General features: G+C 53.3%; 1 protein-coding gene across 1 annotated transcript; it reads left to right on the top strand.

The window, feature by feature from the left end:
* Positions 1 to 8,811: 8,811 nt before the first annotated feature.
* Positions 8,812 to 15,335, top strand: BEAN1 (brain expressed, associated with NEDD4, 1). The gene is made up of 4 exons (XM_006878912.1): positions 8,812 to 8,869; positions 12,127 to 12,384; positions 14,251 to 14,392; positions 14,996 to 15,335. The coding sequence occupies exons 1-4, from the start codon at positions 8,812 to 8,814 to the stop codon at positions 15,333 to 15,335; spliced, it is 798 nt and encodes a 265-aa protein (XP_006878974.1).
* Positions 15,336 to 23,547: the final 8,212 nt, after the last annotated feature.

Below are 23,547 nucleotides of genomic sequence, written 5' to 3'. Positions count from 1 at the left end.
CCCTATCTACACGGAGCGAGACCCTGCCTGGCCCTGCACTGTGCCCTCAGTCTCTGCTGGCCTTGAGCACATTGGTGCAGGCCCTGTGGCAAACGCCTGACACGGAGGCTTCTTCTTTGCTGACTCTGTAGTTTTCCAAATGTGGTGTCCTTCTCCAGGGACTGACCCAGCCTAATAACATGGCCCAGGTATGTGAGAAGTCTCGCCATCTTTGCCCGTAAGGAGCACTTTGCCCACACTTCTTCCAAGATGAATGTGTCCTTTTGGCAGACTGTGGTGTATTCTGTATGCTTCATCGATTCCACAGTTCAAAGGCATCAGGTTTTCTCCCATCTTTCTTATTCATTGTCCAACTTTCACATGAATGCGAAGCAACTGAAAAGGCCATGGCTTGCATCAGGCAGACTTTAATCTGGCCTATTTTCTCTTTCCCTGTAAAGGAGATCCTTGGTCGCCTGTTTACCAAATGCAATAGATCATATCTGGATGGAGGAAGCCAAGAGGCCTTGGACCCAAGGCTTAGCCCCGGAGGCCGGGAGGCAGGTTCAGACTTAAAGGTGAACCGTCAGGACTTGCAGACGAGTCGGATGTGGACGGATGAGGAGGGGAGCCAGAGATGACAAGGACAGAGTACGAGTACATGCTGGGCATGAGGCACCGCGAACCGAGGCGGAGAAGATTGTGGGCCGGCTCCGGGGGGCCTGGACTCGAGACTTAAGGAGTGGACATGCTCGTCTGAGCTGCTTGGTGACGCAATTGGATACTTCCGTCTGGAGTCGAGGGGCGAGTCTGGAACTGGGACATCAATCTGGGAGCTGTCATGGATGCAGCTCCGCGCCTGCTGGTGAATGAGATCACCGAGAGCGAGCGTCAGGGGAGCACCGGTCCCAGGACTGAGCCCCGGCCTGCTGGAGGACAGCACGAGTCCTGCGTCTAGAGGCTGCCCTTGGGGAGGGCGTGATTCTGAGGCCATTACCCAGGGCGTTCCGAAACCCAGCAAGTGGAGAAGGGAATTTTCCTACTCATAGGAATGTGTAAGGACATCAGCTTGTCTCTGCCAAGAACTACTCCAGATTAGCCACCCCGAAACTCAGCCCTGCCTGGGACTGCACCCCGGATGATGCCAAATGACAGGTTGTCCTCTGTGATGTTGTTGCGAAGGGTGCAAACCTTCTCCCTCCCAGTACGTTACGTCTTGACATCTGTAATGGGGGTCTTTGTTTCAACAGATATTCTTCATTTTTATTTGGGAGGGTGCATACTTTTAAGAGTCCTTGGAGAGAGACTTTCTGGGAAGGTGGAGGGTCAGCAATAAAGAAAGTCCGTCTGCAGAGTGGATGGACCTCATCACGGCCCCCATGGGCTTGAGCAGGCAGACTGTGAAGGTGGCACGGGCTAGGACGGGGCTCAGGGCCGTCGTTCACAGGGCCGCTCTGCGTGGTAGGCAGCTTAATGGCACTTAACAGTGTAAAGCATGTTTTACTGTTTATGCATTAGTACTGTTCATTTTATGCCTCTTCAACCTACAATTCTGACAGGAAATACACCCATACAGGACCCAACAGGGATCCCCCTCCTGGACTTCTGGGCACACAGGGTCTTGCTGCTGTGAATCACAAGTCTGACGAATCACCTTTGAGAAATGTGAGCAACAGGTGGGCGCATTCGAAGACAAGCAGCTTGTAGAAGAAGAGTTTCTGCCAGTCGTTCCCTGAGTTTTCAGGTTTGAGGTTAAATGGAATTTGAAGACTTGCCCGTTAAATAATGTGAACGTTTTCAGTGTCTTCTGACTGGATTAGAAGGTCTTCCTAGTACTTTGCAGTATTGACAGGCTTCGCATCTCAACCTGGTGGCTAGGACCAGGTGTAGGATCTGTTTGCGTCAGGTGAGGATGTTGTCAGGGATCCCAGTGGGGTAATTGGGGTAGTTCTAATACTTGTGGCTGTCGTGCATATTCAGCATGTCTCCCCCCCCCCACTTTGAACAGTGAGGAGGGGAGCGTGAGGCAGCTCTGCCCCGTTGTCCTGGGTGGAGAGGGCGGCCGGTCACGCCTGTGGAATAGCAGCGGCCCATCTCCCAAAGGTGAACTCTGATTACATAAAACAACATGACATCACATTCCCAGACAGGCCATAATTTCTGACTGCATTTGTAGATTCTGAGACCTGGTGTGAGTCCTTGAGAGTCTTTTAAAAAAATGCGAAGTTTATTGCACCGAAACACTGAACTGAAGACCGTTGTTACCACAGTGGTGGCTGACACTCAGCATCTGGTTTAACTTTTTTTTAAATGCTCAAACACCTGGCATTGTGACATCAGTTCCAGCTGCTTTATGGGAAAAGGATGGGCAATCTCCTCCCACGTCATTTACTGCCTCTGAAAAGCAGCTGGAGGATCAGCTATGAGTCAGTTCCGGCTCAATAACATACATAATTATATCTCTAGCCTTCAATATGGATTGAGACGCAATATCAGGACAAAGATTCTCACCACCGGACCAATTGGTAGCATCAGGATGGATGGTGAAGAGATTGAGATTGTTCACAGCTTTAGTTTTCTTGGCTCCACAGTCAACACTCTTGGTACCAGGAGCCAGGAAATTAAAAGACGTATTGCCATGGGAAAGTCTGCTGTTAGGGACCTCTCCAAAGTACTGAAGAGCAGTGGTGTCACTCTGGAGACTAAGGTGTGTTTGATACAGGCCATGGTCTTTGCAATCACTTGTTATGCATCAGAGAGCTGGACAATGACTAGGAAGGACAGAAGGAGAATTGATGCTTTGAGCTGTGGTGCTAGAGAAGAGTATTGAGAGTACCGTGGACTGCTAAGAACACGAACAGATTCATCCTGGAGAGGGTTAAACCAGGCTTCTCCTTGGAGGCAAGGATTCTGAAGCTTCGTCTGACATACTTTGGACATGTTGCAAGACAGGACCAGTCCTTGGAGAGGGACGTCATGCTTGGGAGGGTGGAGGGACAGCGCAGGAGAGGAAGTAGTTTGATTCAGTGACTGCAGTAATGGGGGTAGGTGTCTCGGAGACAGTGAGATTGGCACAGGATAGAGCAGGGTTTAGGGCTTGTTGTACATAGGGTCATTAGGAGTCACAGGTGACTCGATGGCACCTAACAACAACAAGAATTACTTAAAGCTGTAAAGGCTAAATGCGAGTTTGTTTCCAAAGTTGATTTGTTGACTGAGTAACTGTGTTTGTTTCCATTGTCAAAATCATTTCAGGTTCAGAAGTTCTTAAGTGGCACAAATACTGGCCCGCGGGTCGTCAGAGCCACCACAGGCCCTGGCAGTGTGCGTCATCAGCAGACAGTCTGGGCCAGTTGCGCCTGTCTGCTGTCAGCCGCTGCGGAAACCTACAGTTCTGGAACCGTAGACGAGTCCTGTGGGGCTTTTCACTTCCCACTTAAGCGAGGGAAGGCTGCCTCAGGGTCCCGCGTTGCACACACGCCTGGGTTTTATCATCGAGTTTCCTGCATCATCACCAGACATATGATACGCTGTTATTGCTGTTTGATGTCGAGATGCTGTAATTGATGAGGAGATGATTCTCTTGTGTACCCAGCAAAAAAACAAACCTATTAGAGTAGAACAGCAAATCATTAAAAATTAATGGTTCCATAATTATGTGAAGAAGGGCCTTTTGTGTGTCCTGGGATCTATTAACCAGCTCTGGGACCCTGTACAGAGAAGACTTCAGCACGAGAAGTGTTCTTGAGACTAAGAGTTCACTTGGGAACAGCAGGAGGGGCAGGAGCTAAGGCAATCTTAAAGGAGGGATGAGATTTGAGCACGAGTTGGCACTAAATCAGCTAAACTTAAACGAGTGTCGGTGTAAAGAAAGGGGGAAGAAGAGTGAGGGCCTCCCAGACGTCTGGATGTGTTTAGCCTGTGTAAAGGAGTTGCGTTGTGTTCACAAAGCTAGAGAATGGCCTGATCAGTGGACTCAGAGGCCTCTGTAGACAGGGATGCTGGGAAATGGATCCTGTTTCCCTTTTTGCCCTGGCTGCAAGGAAGCTCCTCATACCCTTACCATTAATCACAGAAAAAATGTCATTCCCCCAGGTGGTTTTATTTCATTCTTCCTTTGTCCTCAGTTTCCCCTTTTAGCTCCCGTTCTACTTACTCTACTTGTTGTAAATGCTCCCAGTAAGTCCGTGGTTTTGTTTGTAGACACATAGAATAATAAGTATTTGTCAGGTTATCAGATAAAGAGCAGCGAGCCCCCTAAGCTGACGGTGCACTTTATTATAGCTTCAGTCCAGTTAAGTCGTGAGAATCCTGCCAGAGTCAGAGGCAGGACGAGGAGCCTGGAGAAAGACAATGGAGCTGATGGCAGGTGTCCGATGAGAGCAGGTGCTCTGAGGCCAGGACTCAGGAGCCAGGTGAGGAGTGACCCTTTCCTGAAGGGGAGCCGGGAGCCCCGAAAGGCACCCAGAGAGTGAAAAGAGCCTTTACTTCTTAGGTGTCAGTGAAAATCTCAGCGTCAGACCAGCTGTGTGACCTGGGGCAAGTCAGTGGACCTCTCTGAGCCCTAGTTTCTTCACATGTTATACGCAAGGGTTCCCCTGAGTCAGTGCCAACGGGTAGAATATATCTTAATAGCGGATTGAATTCCTTTAATCTTATATTTATAGAATACATTTTCCAGGTATGTTTGGATGCAGTTGTTTTAAAACTTCCACTTGACAATGGAGCATGCGCCTACTAACTTTCCCCCCTTCACCCCTTTTGTTTATTCATTGTTGCATTTCTTCTCCCTCCCCTTCCCTCCTCCTCACCCAGCCCTCCCCCAGTGCACCCCTTGTTCCAGACTGTTCTCATGCATATAATGCATAGTCATATACTCCTTCCAGACAGTTCTTCCCACATCTGTTGTAATGCAGTATTCATTATCTGTCCACCCTTTCCCCATTCCCTCCTCAATGCCCCCATGTCTGTCCTATTTTAAAACAGTGATGAGAAAAAATAACCAGTGATGAGTTGTATGAAGGGGACAGGACACTCCATGATGTAACAGCCAACCCCTCTCAGCCTCCAAGTGCCCGTGTGGGGCCTCTAGTCATCCAGTTTGTAAAATCTGCTTTCATCTTATTCATATCTGTGTTCTGAGTGTTTAGCATGTAGTCAGGCATCAGTAAGCTTGTACTGGGTATTGGTAAGTGGATGGATGGATGGGTTAATGATGGATGAGTGGGTGGATGGATGGATGGATGGATGGATGGATGAGTAAATGTTTAGGTAGCTATAGATCAATGCATGAGAGTGAATGGTTAGTTAGCTGAGTGAACTGATGGAGGATTAATGAAAGGTGATGACACCACATTCCATCCTTAATTCCAGCCATGATCTGCCCACTCCCGTTGCCACAGTGTCCAAGTTCATGTAAGATGTGCTGATACCCTGACATGAAATTTACGGCCTTTTTGTGCAGGCTCATCCCCATTGTAAAAAGAACTCTGAACACCAGGCCTTTTCCGTATCCTTTTGCTTCCAACACTGAATGTCATCAAGGTGACATCTCACAGTCTTGCTTTGGGAGCAATAGACAGGCACCTCCCTGTCCCCAGTGACTGGAGAGAGGACAAAGCCCCCAGGAACCAGAGTGGCTGAGTGACAGCTCAAAGATTGGGAAAAAAAGAGGGAGTGGGATTTTTAAAAAAAAAAGTCTTGGTGCCACCACTTGACTAGCTCTGTGTCTTGGTTTTCCCACCTGTAAAATGGGAAGATTAGCATTATCTACCTCCCAGGGCTGCTGTAGAGAGATTATATGAAATAATCGTAGCTGTAAATCATTTAGAACCTGACTGATGTACCGCCCTGGAGACTGTGGGCAGCTCTGCCCTGTCCTGTAGGGTTGCTGAGTCCGGATCAATCAACAGGGTGAGTTTGGAGAATTCGTAGTAAGAATGTCTGGGTGGTACAGGCCTCTAACGCATCTGGCAGCTAACCAAAAGGATGGATTTCAAGTCCACCCAGAGGTGCTATGGAAGAACATACTGGCAATCTACTTCAGAAAAAACAGTTCCTGGCAAGCTCTGGTGGCCTAGTGGCAAGAAGCTGCACTGCAATCCAAGAGATGAGCGGTTCGAATCCACCAGATGCTTTGCTGGAGAAGGAGGAAAAATCTCCTCCTGTACCAGTCAAATCTGATTTGACAGTACACATACACACAAATTAAAAACAAACAAACAAACAAATGGTTCCTGAGAAGTCTATCTGGTGTGAGCTCTGGTGGCCCGTCCACAGGGAGCTACACTGTTCACCCGCAGGCCAGACCTGGCCGGGGCTCAGGTCGGCCCGTGGCTGTGTAGGACGAAGATGGACCTTCTCTTCCCGGGCAGTTTACAGCCTCGACAGACCCCTTGGAGGGTCAGCTATGAGTTGGTTCTAACTCAACTGGCAAGGAGTTTGTTGTGTAAGCATAGCTCTCCTCTAACACACACGTGGCCACCATGCATCTGAGTTGACTCAAGACCACTGGCTACAAGCTAATGCATAGCAAGGACTCACTCCGTGAGAGCAGCCGTCTTCTTTTCCTCACTCTCGGGAGATGCCACCCCAGGGCCGGCTCCCCACGTCTCCCACAACGTGAGTTATTTGCTTCTCACAGACCTGGCTGCCACGGCAACTGCTTCTGAGCTACACAGGGCCTTGAGCCTGGAATCTTTGTGTCTTAGCAGCACTCAGTGGTCGGTACACCTTCCCTCTGAGTTAGCCCCAGGTCAGGGTCTGCTTTGGGTATATAGAAAGTGCCCTGGAAGAACTGAACCATGCCTTCGGAGAGGGGAGCAGTATTGCTTCAGCAAGATCCTAACTCTGTGTGTTCTCAGCCCACTGAGCTTGGTCACCACGGAATAGCATCTTGATGAAGAACACGAGGTCTCAGCTTTCCGTAGACCCAGGTTGCTCTGTGTGGGGCTGTGTGACCTTGGACAAGTTACTTAACATCTCTGGGGCTCATTTCTCCGCTCGCTGAGATCCCGTCATTGCCTGTCATGAGCATTGTTGGAAGTAGCTGTTGCTTTGGCTCCAACCCATGGTGCCCTCGAGTATAACAGTACAGACACCCCCTGTCCACACCCTCTTCCTTGGTCTGATCACAGCTGCTTCAGCAGCCACTGTCTGTGTTGAGCCCCTTCCAGTCTATGAAGGGGATGTAGCGTCCAGCACTACAGGTGACAATATTCTGTTGTGATCCATGGGGTTTTCACTGGTTAATGATACTCTTGGTACCAATAGCCAGGAAATCAAAAGACAAATTGCACTGGGAAAAATCTGTTGTCAGGGACTTCTCCAGAGTACTGAGGAGCAACAGTGTCATTCTAGAGACTCAGGGTGCACCTGAATGAGGCCATGGTCTTCGCAATTACTTGCTATGCACCAGAGCACTGAATCAGTGCCTTTGAGTTGTGGTGCTGGAGAAGAGTATTGAACATACCATGGACCACCAAGAGAACAAACAGATCTGTCCTGGAGAGGGTGAATGCAGGCTGCTTCTTAGGGGAAACGATTTTGAAGCCCTGTCTCACATACTTTGGGCACATGACCAGGAGGGGCCAGTCCTTGGAGAAGGACATCATGCTTGGAATTGTGAAGGGACAGCACAGGAGGGGAAGACCCTGGATGAGCTGGATTAACACAGTAACTAGGGTACTAGGGGTAAGTGTGTCAGAGACAGTGAGATTGGCTCAGGATAGAGCAGAATTCAGAGCTATTGGGCATAGAGTCATTCAGCACATAACACCATCAACAGTGACTTAAAAGGTGGATTGCCAGGCCTTTCTTCCCAGTCTGTCTCTGTGTGGAAGCTCTACTGAAATCAGCCCCTCTTGGATGAAATACCAGTAGCATAGCGTCCGGCATCATCATGTGGTTGTGGTTAGGTGCCAGCGAGTGCCTTCCATTCATAACAACAGAAGAAAACACTACCGGGTCCTGCACGGTCCTCACAGCCCGCTTTATTACTGCGGGCCCTGTGTTGGTCCATGTCTCTGAGGGGCTTCCTCTTTCTTGCTGACCTTTTTACCGAGCACAGCGTTCTCCAGGGAGCAGTGCCTCCTGATCCAGCTCACCGCTGTGCACCTCGGTTCCAGCCCGTAGCCACGCTCCAACGGGCTTCTGAGAGGCTGTCGGTCACAATGGAAGGAGACCGCCTGTCTTTCCCAGAGCGTCGGGTGGATTTGAACCTTTGGAAACAGCCTTCTGCTTAGCAGTGCAGCAGCCTGCAGAGCCCCTTCTGAGAGCCTGCCCCAAACCCGCGGGGCGAAGTCTCAACGTCTTTGCATGTAAGGAGATCTCTGGCTGCATTTCTTCCAAGACAGATGTGTCTTTTCCTTTAGGGGTCCACGGCTTATTCAGCGTTCTTCTCCAGCACCACATTCCCAAGGCCTCACTTCTTCTTCAGTCCTCCCTTTTCACTGGGCAACTTTTAAATGCCTATGAGGCAGCTGAAAATGTGCAAGCCGACAAACTGGCGGGCACAGAGGCCCCCAGCAGGAGTCAACAGACGTGATGAGGAGAAGACAGTGTCGGGGAGAGCCTGGATTTGGGGGTGTAGTGTCTGCTCAGCCACAGGCATATTTGTAGAAACTGCTTGGGAAGAAAGTGCAGGAGACAAGCAAAGCTGCCTTCGTCCTCTGTCCTTGTCGCACAGGTGCTGAGGACAAGGAGGTGGAGTCCAGGGAGAGGGCCTGCACCAGGCCCTTTCTCTGCAGTCGTATTTATCTTGTTGATGAAATGGGCTCTGGGCTTGGAAGTGAGAGGAGTTCCCTCATCATTTAAAACCATCTGCTGGCGGAGATGACTGGGATTGATGTCCCAGGCGGGCGGGTGCGTGTCTGCACTGATGGGCCCTCTGGTAAGCACAGGTGAGGCTTAGTGATGAGCTAGGAGGGAGGGGTGTCTTCAAGGTGACCCCTGGGGCTGGCCCCTCCTCTGCAGCTCTGCAGGGCGGCGCACCCTTGTGTCTTCAGCTCTGCACTGTCATTCTAGGTACATGCAGCCCTGCCTGTGGCCAGCTCTCTGACAGTACATCTCCTTGGGGCTTCACATCTATCCCAGGCCATTGTAGCAGCTAGAATTTAAACAGGCCAGCCCAGACTCCCTCTGGGGACAAGCTTCTCAGACCCCGCCTCATTGTTCCACAGTCTCGTGCCTTCCAAATGCTCCTGCCCTTCCCAAGGAGGCTAATGTTCCTGATGCCCCCATCTCCTGCACTTGTTTTTGCAGGTGAGAAGTTTCATATTACAGAGGGGGAGGAAGGCCAATTTGGCTGGGCAATAACTGGCCTGCCCTGACTTACAGAGAATACGGTAGCAGAGTGGCTGCTGGCTCTGCTCCAGTCCAGGCCACCGGCCCGGTCCCTAGCCCATAGTCACACTAGATGGCCGGCAGCTCCACCTCACAGCAGGCTCCAGACAGTTGTAGTTGTTGCGTGGAGTGCTGCGTTGAAATGCTATACTGAAGCTGCTTCCTGAACCAAACATGAAAGAGAACCGTGATTGATTGGTGATGTCTTTCACTGGCATCAGCTCAGGAAGCGTGGGAGACATGAACCAGAGGTCGTCAACGTGGAGGTCAGACCAGATCAGTCACGTGAGCTGGTCTTTTTGCGTGAGACAAAGAGGTGAAGGAGCCTGTCTCTGACACCTTTCAGGTCTGTGAATCTTGACGAAAAACAGAAGGCCTCGACTTTTATTCCTGATTGAAAGTGAGAAGCTCATGCTTCATGCAAATCTCAGAGAGACACAGCCAGTCAGAAAGCAGAGAATAAAAAGGATTCTGGCCTTGGAACGTGTCAGACACAGATCCAACAGTATTTAAATCCATTCAGTATTTCTTGAGCACCTACTGTGTGCCCAGCATGGTGCATGGTCATACAAAGCCAAGCAGTGAATAAGTCTGCAATCTGACCTCAGGGTGCTCACAAACTAGTGAGACAACAGCTGCTAGAAGAAACAAACCGATGGCTGTCGAGTAGATTCTGATGCCCAGTGATCCTACAGGAGAGAGTAAAGGCCGTCCTTATGGAGACAGACCACATCTTTCTCCCACTGAGTGGCTCGTGGCCTTGAACTGTTGACTTTTCAGTTTGCAGCTGAGTCTTTAACCATGAAGCCACCAGTGCTTCTCCTCCTTTTTAGGTGCCATCCAATTGAGTATGACCCATTGCCACCCTGCAAACCACAGATCTGAACCCTGACCCATCCTGGGTCATCTCCCCAATCTCTGTCACACTCGGGCCCTCTCTGTGTCAGTCCATCTGGCTGAGGGTCGTCTTTCTTTCGTCGTCCCTCTGCACCCCCCAAAAACCCCCAAGCCTGATGTCCCCCTCTCCGGTGAACAGTTTCTCCTAGCAACAGGCCAAAGTATGTGAGCTGCTCCTCAGGAAATGGTTAAACCCACACCCACTGCTGCTGAATTGATTTCAGCTCGCGGTGCCCTCAGTCCGGTGTCTGAGGCTGTAAATCTTTGTAGGAGAAGACAACCTCGTCACTCTCCCAAAGAGTGGCTGGCAGGGTTCAGACCAGCAGCTTTGCAGGTAGCAACCCACACCACACCACCGGGGAGAGGTTAGGGAGCCCAGGAACCTAATAAGCAGAGGCATAAATGGCCAGCATGTTCACAGATTGTACTGAGAAGGAGGTACAGCAGGACTTACGACATGTAATGGGTGGGGGCAATCCGGGGTGGCCTCTCTGAGGAGGTGACATTTAACAGATTAGAAAGAGGAAGCCATGCTTGTGTGTATGAGAAAAAGCGAGAAGAGATGGATCAGGCATTTCAAATGTGTTGATGGGCCATTTGTATCTTCTTCAGAGAAATGTCTATTTAAATGCGTTGCTAATTTTTAATTGGATTTTTTTTCCTCATTATAGAATTATAAAGTGCCTTAATATATTCTAGATAACGTCTCTTTGGGGATTATGATTCACAGACATTTTCTGCTGTTCTTTTCACTCCCTCATGGAGTTCTTTGAAATACATTGTCTGTCGATGACCCATTGTTTTCTTTCTTACTGGTATTTGGTATCAAGTTTAAGCAGCTACTGCCTAACCCAAGGTTACAAAGTTTTGCACCCCCGTTTCTTTCTGAGAGGGCTTTAATTTCAGTTTGGGGTATATTTCTGGATTTTGTCCCTTCTACATTATCCAGTGTATTTTCTATCATATTCCCTTGTAATCATTGTTCTTCCAGGGAGCTCAGAATAAAATAATGTCTTCTGTTTCAAGAAGATAAGTGTCCATTTACTCCGTGCTCGCTGACAGGCAGTGGTGACAGATCGTAGTGCTGGCTGCTCCGGGTGGCGAAATTCAGTCATGTCACAGAACTGCACGTGTCAAGATGGTGGAAATGGCAAATTTTTTTGCGGTGTGCAATTTATGATGATTTTTTAAAAGGCTCTCTTTTTCATTTCTGATTCTAACCGTTTGACTCTTCTCTCCTGTGTTATTGGTCTGTCTCGTTAAGTTTGCCCATTTTGGCGACCTTTTCAAAGAACTAACTTTACGCTCATGGTTTTACTCCTTGGCTGCCTCAGTCTGTGCATCTGTAAAAGGGGAGAAGGGCACCTTCTCTGAGGTCCCCCTGTGATGGGAGGCTTCACGGCTCCAAGTGCATCACTAATGAAGCAGTGGCCGCCCCTAGCTCAGCTCTGACCCTCCCCTATGGGCTCCAGCCCACAGCGCCCTGTCATCCCATCCAAGGATCCCAGGGATCCAGCTGCTGCTCCTTCAGTGCTCCTGCACCCTCCTCATGCTCCTGGCCCTATAGCACCATGGTTAACAGCTTGACTGGCAATCAAATGGCCAGCGGTTCAAGCCCACCCCGTACCTCCCTGAGGGGAGGATCTGGCAGTCTGCTCCAGTGCTGGTTACAGCTTTGCACCCTGTGGAGCAGTCCTCCCCTGTCACATGGGGGTCCCTTGCTGAGGGATGGGGGGGGGTGGGGTAGGGTGGGATTGGAGCTGCTGGGCTCCTCACTGAGCAGCCTCTCAGGATCCTCTCAGCTTCACCCACAGAGCCCTCCGCGACCTCAGCCGGACATCAGTCCTCTTACTCCATCCCCCACCTATCCCCACCCCGGCTCAGTGTCCTTTCTCTCCCTGTCCACAGTAGCTCGATACAACACCACCAACCACTTCTACTCCACATTCTCCGAGAACTTGGAGCACAGTCATCTGCTCGTGTCCCCTGTCCTGGTGGCGAGCACGGTCATCGGGGTGGTGGTCATTCTCTCCTGCATCACCATCATCGTCGGCAGCATCCGCAGGGACAGGCGGGCCCGGATCCAGCGCCACCGCCGACACCACCCCCAGCACCGCCACCACCACCACCGGTGGCGTCGGAACCAAGAGTTGGAGCAGAGCTACGGTGAGTTGTCACCTGGATGCGGGCTCACCCCTTCTCCCAGAGCCTGGGGTGGGCACCTCCCTCCCTCCCTCCAAAGGCCTGGATGTGAGTTCTCCCCGCCTCCCAAGGCCTGGGTGTAAGCCTCTGTCCACTCAGCCCAGCCCCAATTTGAATTCTTCTTCCTCTCATGGGACCTGGTAGTGGCAGTGACCTTGGATTTGGTTTAAAAAATGACCTTTATTCTTTGCTTTATTTGCTTTATTCTGGGAGAGAGAGAGAGAGAAAGGGGGGTTCCTGGAGTCTTGTACCTTCAGGTCTGTGCTTGGGTGGAAATCGGGAAAGGAGAAGAGGCAGAAAGGAAATCTAAAAGTTCAAAGGGAACCTGAGAGATCTTTCTCAGCCCTGACCTCAGCCTGACCTGTGTCGTCTCTGGATTGCAGGACCCCCAGCTCCCCCAAACACTCTGCCTTTGAAGTACAAAGAGCTCAGTCCACAGAAAGAAAGTGGAGACAGCTCCATACAATTCTGTGGGTTCCAAACCCTCCTGCTGGGGCCACCCAGTGAAACCCAGACAGCCTTAGCCTGGCATACGGATGCCGATGGACACCCCCCAGAGCCAGAGACCCTTCAAAGGACACACAGACTGTACCTGAATTCCAACTTCACACATGACCCTAAACCTCAGCTTTCTCATCTGTAGAATGGGATGTCAATCATAGTAGTTTCAAAGAGAGTTTTTGAGCCCTGCCCCTGGTTTAGGGCACCTGCTCCTGGTGCTGAGCCCCAACCCCAGCCCCCTCGCCCAGTGTCCAGCCCCATCATTGGTGTTAGGCCCCATCATTGGTGTCAGGCCCCACACCTAGTCCTGAGCCCCGCCCCTGGCATCAAGCCCCACCCCGCCTCCGTTATTAAGCCCCGCCCCTGGTGCAGAGCCCCGCCCATTACCACACCACACCCCTGGCTCAGAGCCCCGCCCCTGATTTCAGGCCCTGCACTGTGCACCTGCATCTGCTGAGGATGGTGAGACCTTACATGTCAGCTCACAGTGTCCCTGGAACACAAGACATGTTAGGAACAGGGAGGTAGAGACTCAGAGGATGAGGAGCAGGACATCTGGCTGCCCTTTGGCCCTCACTATCCCTCTCTTAATGTCTGGCTTCCGGCAAGGCTCCGGGCCCCCATGAGCACTTCCTACTGTGTTTAAGAAAAAGCTTGAGATCAGACGCTGGGCAGACAGGTTCAATGTGTTTCTTAGCCCCAGGACTTTCCAGAGCCTTTGAGGTGCTAATCTGTAGTTTGAAATCTCAGGAGAGAATTTGGTATGTGCCTGGACCGCACATTATTTCACCCCTAAGTCCCCTTTTCCCCTTGAGATACATAAAGGGAATGGGGGAGAGGCCCTGAACTCTCATTCGTCCCCATTTGCGGGTTTTCAGGCCCAGCCTGAAGTGTCCTGTCCACTTGTACTGTTCTCCCCTGGCTTTAGCTCTGGTGCCCCTCCACCTGGCTGGCCCTCTTCCAGGGGCCATTCCCTAGATCACTTCAGCTCCAGCAGCTCCTCCTCCAGGAAGCCCTCCCTGACCAGGCTGGGTCAGCCTGGCTCTGCCCTTACAGTTCCAGTGCTTCCTCTCTCAGAGCTCATAATACACCACCTGGCACTGGCTGTCCCCCCAGCCACCTCCCTGCAGACTGGGACCCCTGCCAGGGCAGGGCCATTTCAAGCCTGACACATGCCTTGGCTAAAAGCATTCACATTCTGGCTGACGGGGTGAAGGGAGCTTGGCAGGGGCATGATGGTCAGGGGGAATCAAAGCCCCAGTGACCTCACTAGCCCCCTGAGGGCTAGCGCCCCCACCCCGCACCAGGCTGATGGCTTGTCCTTTGCAGTGTCGGAGGGACACACCTCCAACCACAGGATGCGCTACACCTGCAGCCCAGACGAGGACTGGCCTCCATCCCTGGACCTCAGCTCTGATGGGGATGTGGATGTCACAGTGCTGCAAGAACTGTACCCGGATTCTCCACCCGGGTAGGGAGGCCACTTGAGGCCGTGGGCATGGGCAGGGGCTCTGGGAGCAAAGACCCCCTACTATGGGACAGGGCACCACCTACTCAAATGGTAAAAATGCAGAAAAAGTCTTGGGCGTAGCTGCTTCCTCACCCCTGAGGCTGCGGGTCCCAGCGATGTCAGCTGTGTCCCTCAGGGCCTCTCCTGCCAGTTAGAGCTTTGGAAGAGAGGGCTAGGTCTTAGTCACCCCACTCCCCACCCCCGACTCTCAGCGCTGGTCACTGCCCTTTTATCCTCTAGCCCTGCATAGAGGGTCAGTGTGGGCCTGCTTGTCCTGTGTCTGTGAGTTCATCAACCAAGGGACGTTTTCCTGAGCCTAGAAGGGCAACTTGGGGGTGACTGGTCCCCCATCCCTGGCCTGGGAGACGCATCACAAAGGACAAGCTCTAACTGAGTTACAGATGCAGGGAAGGCAGGACCCATTAAGCTGGCACCGACTCGGGCCTGGTTCAGAGGAAGTTCAAGTTCAAGGCCCTCACTGCATAGTTTCTGGGTGCAGACAGGCCTCAGTCCTTGGGGACACACCCTGAGGTCCAGTCCCTGAGGAATGTCCTTCCCTTGTAGCTATGAGGAGTGTGTGGGGCCAGGAGCCACCCAGCTGTACGTCCCCACGGACGCGCCGCCCCCCTACTCGCTGACCGACTCCTGTCCACAGCTGGACCACACCCTGGACCTCAGCAGCGGCCACAGCCCTGGGCCCCACCAGGAGGCACAGAGAAACTGGCCGCAGCGTGACCTCTGCACCATCTCCATGGACACCCTGCCCCCATACGAGGCTGTGTGTGGGGCTGGCCCTCCGTCAGGCCTGCTGCCCCTGCCTGGCCCAGGCCCAGGGCCCCGGAGCTCCCAGGGCTCAGCTGCCCTCACCCGGAGCCCAGCTTCGGGCCCAGAGAGGACTGTCTGAGTGACCCCAGTCCCCAGGTCCCTCGGGCATGCACAGGTACACACATGGACACCACCATGCATATGCGTATATGAACACACTGACCAACATGTTCACAGACATATCCAGACACGCCTCCCGCGTGTATATGCAGACACACCACAGGCCCACCACACCCGTACAAAACCCACCTGAGACGGTTTTGTTTAGAAGCGTGATGCCTCCCTTCACATCACCTCCCCACTCAGTGGCGCTCAGGGTGAGGAGGGGTGACATGATGACGAGAGGGGGCTTCCTCCCGTCCTCCTCTCCCCAGTCCTTTGCCTCACCCTAGCCCAGCAGGCTGTACCCGAAGTCTGGCTCAGCCTCCAGAAACTGTTTGGCCCTCCTCGGTCAGCTGCCCACCTTGACCCCCGCCCTGGAGCCAACTTGTCCTCTGTGGAGGGGGCCAGCCTCTGGAGGGAACAGCTGGGTGCTGCGCCACTCTCAGCTCCAGGACAGAAGAGCCACATCACCACCTTGCCCCTTCTGGGTGGGGGACACGGGGGCAAGCCACCGGCCCCCTCCCCGACCCAGGACCTTCTGTCTGGTGCTGCTAGTGGAGTTAACCATGGGGGACGAACAGGTTGTTGGTGGTGGGTTACAGCCCTTCTCACGCCAGTACAGCCACAGCCAGGGCCAGAACCGAGGGCCTATAAAAATGACACCCTTTTCTGGGTGGCCCAGCTGTGGTGCCACCCAGTGTGGCTTCCAGGCTGAGAAAGAGCAAGGCTCATGGCATGTGCCCAGCATCCACTGTGGGCTGACCTTAAACAGGCTGAAGCTGGACCTGGGGCTGGAGCTCCCTCCTGGTGGCCACAGCTGGGGACTGGCAGTGGGCCTGTGCTGGCCTTGCCTCCTCAAGGTGTTTGCAGCACCCCCAGTCCCACCACACTACCAACAGAGGACCAGGGGGTGCCTCAGCCCCATCAGAGCCCTGCACAGGAGGGCTGTGTGGGCTCAGCCTGGGGCAGAGAGACTCAAGTCTTGGCCCATGCCTTCCAGAAGTTTCCTGCAGGTAGAGGAGACTCTGAAAACCCAGCCTGCCAGCGGTAGCGGCCAAGCAGCTTTGAGGCGTGGTCCTGCCAACATTGCCAGCGACAGGGAGCCAGGTGCTGCTCACCTGCCCTACTTCACTGTCTCACCTGTTGTCACCATCATCTCTAAACAGCGTCATCCGCATCCGTCCTGTTCCTGACATTTCAATTCCTCCAATGAAGGGCTAAGACAGTGTAGCAGGGGAGCCCTGGTGGGGCCACTAAGCCAAAGGTCGGCTGCTGGACTCCAGAGTGGTTCCATGGAAGAAAGGTCTGGCACTCTACTTCTGTAAAAATTCCAGCCAGGAAAACCCTTGGGAGCCATTCTGCTCCGTGACACGTGGACATGGCAGCGGGTTTGGTCTGCGTTGGGGTTTTTTGTGGGTTTTGTTTTTTTTTTTAACAGAGGAATGGCAAGGATAGCAATCTTAAAGATTGATATTTTTTTTTCCTGTAGAAATAGAATTAACTCCTGGAGCAGAACTGAATGATACCCATTTGGAGGTTCTGTAGTATCACATGCGCCCTCGTCCTCCTGCCCCCCAACTCCACCTGGGGGAGGGACCTTGTTTACAAGCAGTTCTGGCCACTTTCTGTGGTGCAACTGTTTCCTAGGCAAAAAAAAAAAAAATCTCTGTCGTACTGTATAGCCTTTAACGCGCACTCCGGGGCCGAGTTTTGTAAGAAACACATCTCCTGCTGCTCTGGAGAGCGCTGGGGTGGGGAAGAAACAGGAATAAATTTAAAAAAATAAAAAACCTTACTCATCAGTGTTTGAGGGCTGGAGCTCAACAGCTTTTCTTGTTCCTGGAATAGGCGCTGAATAAGCAACCATATATCCTGTGTTCAAAATAAATATTCTACAGTGTATATCAATAAAAAAAAATGTAGCAGGAAGTAGCATTATCCAGAGTGCTTGGGGGTTTGTGTCATATGAAACTAGAAACACCAAACAGCAGCAAGTTAAAAATTGTCAGAGCCTCTTGTTCAGCTCAGGGATGGTGCAGGTGTTCACGTCGCTCAGCTGTTAATGAAAAGCCTGGCAATTTGAGGCCAACCGGAAGTGCCTCAGAATAAAGGCCTGGAGGTCTTTCCCCGACTCGGCCAGGGCCGACCCACCGGAGCCCAGTTCTGCTCTGATGCAGACGGTCGACGTGACAGCAGCTGGTTTCACCAGCCTTCCCTTTCTCTTTTTTCACCACTGGGCCTAGGGCTCCTGTCATTCTCTTACTGACGTATCTGGGCATTCAGTGATTACAGAAATTCTTTTTCATCTCCCTGAAACATAGTATTTCCTCAGGCATCAGTGGCTTGACCGATGTCACTGCCACCAAGAAGAGTCATTGACACCAGGGACCTTCCGTTTCCCCTTCAGAGCTGCTGGTTTTCGGCCCAGTCATGACTTACCCCAGGACAGGGACCTCTGCAGTTAAAGGGAACGCGCCATTTTCACCCCGGTACTCGCTGTCATCCTGTGTCCTCCCTGAAGATTCCGATGTTGGCCATCGATCTGTCAGAGAGTGTGGGTCCCTCCCTCTGTCACCCTCCCTCCCAGGAGAACTCGGGTCCTCTAGACAGATATCCTCAACATCCTTCTTGCCCTGAAGGAAGGTGCAAAAGGGAGAGACTGTGACCTAGGGACCAGTCCATTCACCAGCATCACCAAGAGGAGGGGTTGAGGCCACCTATCCTGGCCCCCAAGTCCTCTCTGACACCCTCTCTGACACTCCCAAGTCCTCACTGATCCCTGAAGTCCTCCTTGACCCCCACTCCCTGCCCCCTCCAAGTCCTCCCTGCCGCCTCCACATTCCCCCCGTCCTCTGCCACTTCTGCTGCCATGGGCCCCACAAATCTAGAGTCAGCCCCTGTAGAGCCTGGAAGCCCCTTAAGTGCCTTTGTCCCACCTTCAAACCCATGGGTCAAAGACACTGCTTCCTGTGGATCAAACTTACTCTCTGGACACTGGGCTTGTCTCCCTCAGGACACTGCTGGAGGTGGAGCCCACTCACATCCTTCATTTTCAGCAACAGCCCTGCTCTCCTGGCAGCTCTCTGGCCACAGCCTGATGCCTGCAAAATAGTCCTCTGCCCTCCTGAGATCCTACGTGGTGCAAGTGCTTTGTGCTCCACAGCTAGCCGAAAGGTTGGCGGTTCAAACCTGCCTTGCAGTGCCATGTAGGAAAGGCCTGGCAGTCTGCTTCCGTCAAGGTTACAGCCAAGTAGCCACTCCACGGAGTGGCTGTGCTCTGTACCAAGAGGCTACCATGATGTTATTAGGAGCCATTGAGTCGACTCGGTGACCCTGTGAACCTTGATGTGAACCGTCCCCATCCTGTGCCTTCATCATGACCTCTGTCACACGCAGGCCCACTGCGGCAGTCACTGGCAGTCCGGCTCATTGAGGGCCTTACTCTCACCGACCCACTGCCTACCCCAGCATGATGTTGTTTTCCAGGGACTGGCCCCCAAATTGTCATCAACTCTGAGTAAGAACCGACTTAGTTGGCATTAATGGGTTTGGTTTTAAGCCCCACTGCACGTTGCTTGGGGGCCACCTCTGTGCTCTGGGAATTAATGTGGTGGCATTTGTGGTGACTGCTCTATGGACTCATAGGACTCTATGCCCACCCCACCCCTGCCCCGAGTTCCCACAACAAAGGATCCCCCTTCTGGCTTCTGACTGTCCCTGCTTCCTGCAGCTGTGGTGACCATGCACAAACACTTCTCCAAGGAAACTGCCCATCCCTCCCAGGAGATGGGATACTGGGGCAAGTTGGGGGTGACAGGCGCCCCTCTGGTGGGTGGCAGGGGGGTGGAGGCCAGCAGAGTGTCATGGAAAACAAAGATGAGTCCAGAGCCAGGGCCTCCCACCGGCTCCCACCCCCAGAGGTGAGCTAACGGAAGGCAGCTCCCTTCTTCCTGAGCCCCCAGGCCAGTACACGACAGGACACAGGCTGGACACTCAGGGACAGCCTTGTCATCAGCAGGTCTGCAAACACCAGACGAGCACTGGGAGACCCCTGGGGCCCAGGAAGGTGGGAATCTGTTCATTGTGCTTTCAGTGAAATTCACATCTGATAGCCGGCTCCAGCCTGGAAGTCCTCCGGCCAGAAGTCCCGTGGCTGGAAGTGAGAGCAGCTGTGTTTAGCCCAGCATTTCCCAGCTGAACCTACTCACCTGAGACTGGCAGAGAACCAGAAACAGGGGCTCTTCCACCGAGCAGCCTACGAGGTGCACCCTGTGACAGGCCCTCTGCCCTCCTGGGTGGATGCTGAGCTGGAGTGGTTTCACTTTTACTATCACACTTCCTCCATGCCTCCTGACCAGCCACGGGGATGGGGACTGGGGACGGGCCTGGGTCTGGTCGCGGGAGGCCTCTGGAGCGGCCATGAGCAGGCTGCAGCCCCCAGGCGGGGCCACGGTGGAGACCCTACTGGAGGACCTTCTCAGCTACTACCGGGAGGGTGCCGTGGAAGGCTGGGGCGGGGTCTGCAGGCAGGCAGCCCTCACACACAGGGCCCTGCAGCTCCTGGACACGGGGGTCCCTCTAGGGCTCCATGTGTCTGAGGACATGGCCCCTGCTCCCCTGGGGGGCTGTTCCCAGGGGGACGCCTGCCCCCAGCTGGTGCCTGCACTCGAGTTCCTGGAGCTGGTCTCTGTCAACCTGCTGCTGTTTCCCTGGAGGAAGGAAATCAGGTCCCTGAAGGTGGGTGCCGTCCTGCCCGTGCAGGGGTGGAGGAGGCGGGGAGGGGGAGACAGGCAGGGGCGAAGCGTCCCGCCTCCTGGGGAGCAGCATGTCCATCACACCCACTGACCTTGGTCCCATTTTACAAGTGGAGAAACTGAGGGCTTCAGAGGGTCATGCAGTGTGTCTGTGGTGAACTGTTAGTAAAGAGCACAGCCAGGTCCCGAGCCGGCCAGTGAGGCTCCGGAGCGCCAGGCCGTGCTGCCTCTGTACAGGGAGAGGGCACCAGTGTCCTCAGGGATCGATGACAGCTGCAGATCCTGAGCCAGACCCTCACCCCTCCCACCCCTCCTGTGGGCCAGGCTCTGGTCTCACTGTGACAGGCCGACCAGGCCGCTGCCTCCAAGGCATCTGCAGTCTCAGATGAACAATGGACAAGTCCACAGTGTGCCTCTCGGGAGAGATGAGGCTGTAGATGCAACTAAAAAACAGAAGTTAGTTACAAGGAAAGATAGAGGGTATTCCAGACACCAGAAACTGCATGTGCAAAGGCCCTGAGGCAGGGACTTGACATGGTTGAGGCTTGTAAAGGGGCATGTGAGGTAAGAGCTGGGGACCTAGTAGGTAAAGGTGTGTCTGGAGAAGGCAATGGGAACTTGGAAAAACTGAAGAGCTTTCATTTCCTCTGGCTATAGGTCCCAACTTCTGGATGTAGTACTACTGTCTGTGTCATTCTCACTGTGTGACTGAAGATAGGTCTTGTCCTCTGCACCACTCTGTAAAATGGAACCAAGGGTAACATAACCAGGGGCAACTCTATCCTTTAGGCAAATCTCTTCAACTCCTCGACTCTGGGCATTGAGCCTGGTCCTGGCCAGCCTGGCCCCTGGACCACTCTGCTGAGGTGGGTCCACTTCTCACACACGCCTGTTTGTTCCAGACGTACACTGGCAGCTTTACCTACTGGGTACAGCCCGTGCTTTCCAAAGGTATCCTGGACTCCGTTCTGGGCAGGCTGGGCTATGTGGCCACCTCGGAGGCTGAGTTTTCACTGGTCCAGCCCATCAGCGAGGATGCTGTCAAGTGGATGCTGTTTGATATCTTCCTGGCCAGAGTTGCATGTGAGACCACGTTCAGAGCTACAGGCAAGCAGGTCCCCAGGCCGGACAGAGAGAGATGCGCCAGGGCCCTCTGCAGGCGAGGCTCAGGCAGAAGGCTGGGGAGGGCTCACATCCACCTCAGGGGGGCCCCGCCTGGCCTCTGGGGAGGGGCAGGACCTGAGAGGGCCATGGCCAGGGACATTGATGGTCAGTATTCTCTGCCCAAGCTTCTGAACCTGCCGTCTGTGGCCTCAGCTGCCTCCGACAGCCCCCTCAACGATCCTCCTGTCCCCTTGGGCCACCAGCTCTGCACCAGCACTCACACGGACAGTGAGGAGTTTCTGAGCTGCTACAGTGACCTTGGCCTGCACCAGACGCCTCTGTGCCCCAGAGACAGTCCTCCGCACAGCCCATTGGGAAACCAGCTCTGGGGCCCAGCCCCAGCCTCCAGCCCCTTGTCGGGGGAGGTAGCTGTCCCCTCAGGTGGCAGTTGGGGGCAGCCCCTGGTCACAGGTTCCCAGCTGTCGCGAGGTGAGCTGCAGCGGGCCGGCCCTGGCACAGATGCTGCACCCCACAGTGTCTCCTCTGAGATGGACGAGCTCTGTGAACAGCTCTCCCACCTTTTTGGACCTCCGGTTCCAACTGGCCATCAAGGGGGGCTTGCCTGACATGGGACCAGAGCCAGACGGGAGGGGCCCTGGGATCTGGAGGTGCCCCCAGGCTCCCTCACATGGACCAGAGCCCCCCCCAATCACTGCAGCCCCCTGCAGGCGTCAGCACCCCTTTGGTGTGACCACCCAGGCAATGGCTGACACCCAGGGGGACAGGCGTCCTGAAGAAGACTGTCCCCACCATGGTGTCCACCAGGAAGGTGGCCTCAGGCAGAGCGACGGATCTGGGCCATGGTGGAGTGGGGGTGGGGACAGATGGAAGGGATGGCTTGTCACCTCAGTAACCAATTTAACCCCAGATCTGCCCCCTACTGGCTGTGTGACACTGGACAACTTGCTCCACCTCTCTGAGCCTTTCGTCACATAAAGAGTGTGGTCACGTCTACACAGGAGGTTAGGAAGAGCTGGTAAGGTGAGATGTGATGAGGTCCACCAGTGGAAGGGTTCCTGGGGGGTCCTGTCCCCTCCACATCTCAGCTAGCATCATCTTCCCCAGCTGTGCAGGGGAAGATTAAAGAGAGATGTTTGACATTGTCCTGCCCAGGGCGAGGGTCCAGGGCTGGAGCCAGCTTGTTCTCTTTCTTTACCTTTATAACCTTCACTCATTATATTCAGCATTAAAACACTAAGCTCACCCCCAAACCAAAGCAGAACTTCTGTCCTTCCTCCAAGCCTGCCCCCCTCAGCCTCCCATCAGGACACCATCCTCATAGTTGCTGGGGGCCAAATGCCATATCTGGCTTTTTTTCTTTTTCCTAGTTCCTCATTCTGCCCTTCCATCTGTCCTCACCTCCACCCTCACCCCCACCTCTGCCTTTCAGTTACCGCACTCATCCTCCCGGGATCCAGGACCATTAATGGCAGCCTCCTCTGGTCTCCTAGCTCCGTCCCTATGCCATACGCAGCCACCAGAAGATGCCTGTTGAACCTGAAGTCTCATCGTGCCTCCCATCTGCCCAGTCCCTTCAGGACTCCTGTCTACACAAAAGCCAAAGGTCACCCCAAGCCCCATCAGGTCCCTCCCTCAGTTCACACTCTTTTCCTCCTTGGCCACACTGGCTTCGTGGAGGCCCCCAAACATGCCTCTCCACCACAGCCTTGCAGACGCCTCCCTGGTCCTCAGGCCCTCCCTCCAGCCTGCCGCCTTTTTTCCTCTTGTTCAACCTCACCTTAAACATCCCCTCAGAGAGGCCCTCCCGACCACATCAGTTTTATTTTCCACAGATTTTTTTTAAATGGATTCATTTCCATGTCTTGCCAGAGTCTATCCTGCAATCCTCAGTGTCATTTTATCACGAGACACTGTTCCTTTTTAGTTTCTACCTTTCAAAATCCAAATCACCAGCAGTTATTAATGCATCTTGACTGGCCAAGTTCAGACTGAAGAAGTGGGCCAAAGCCTTCCATTTCCCTCTCTTCTTACAGTGGGTGCATAAACGTGAACAATAGTCATATCAGCTGGTCTTCCCTGTAGGAATATGGGTATTATGTCGTCACTAACAGCACTGTCCTTCAGGACAGCTCCTGAGATGTTACTTGACAATAAACGCGGTGTCCTTCCTCTCTCATTCTCTGCACTGTGGAGCCTATGACCGTGTAATTCAAGACAGCCATTATCAGTCTATTTCCTCACTAACGACTAGGATGTCTACCTTCAATCTTTCATAACTTCCAATTCCTCGAGCATCCTACTTCTGATTAT

This window comes from Elephantulus edwardii, unplaced genomic scaffold (genome assembly GCF_000299155.1).
Source record: "Elephantulus edwardii isolate Elephantulus edwardi_28Jun2011 unplaced genomic scaffold, EleEdw1.0 scaffold00001, whole genome shotgun sequence".
Classification (NCBI taxonomy): Eukaryota; Metazoa; Chordata; class Mammalia; order Macroscelidea; family Macroscelididae; genus Elephantulus; species Elephantulus edwardii.
The sequence above is the reverse complement of the archived record's forward strand: the minus strand, read 5'-3'. Positions and strand labels throughout refer to the sequence as shown.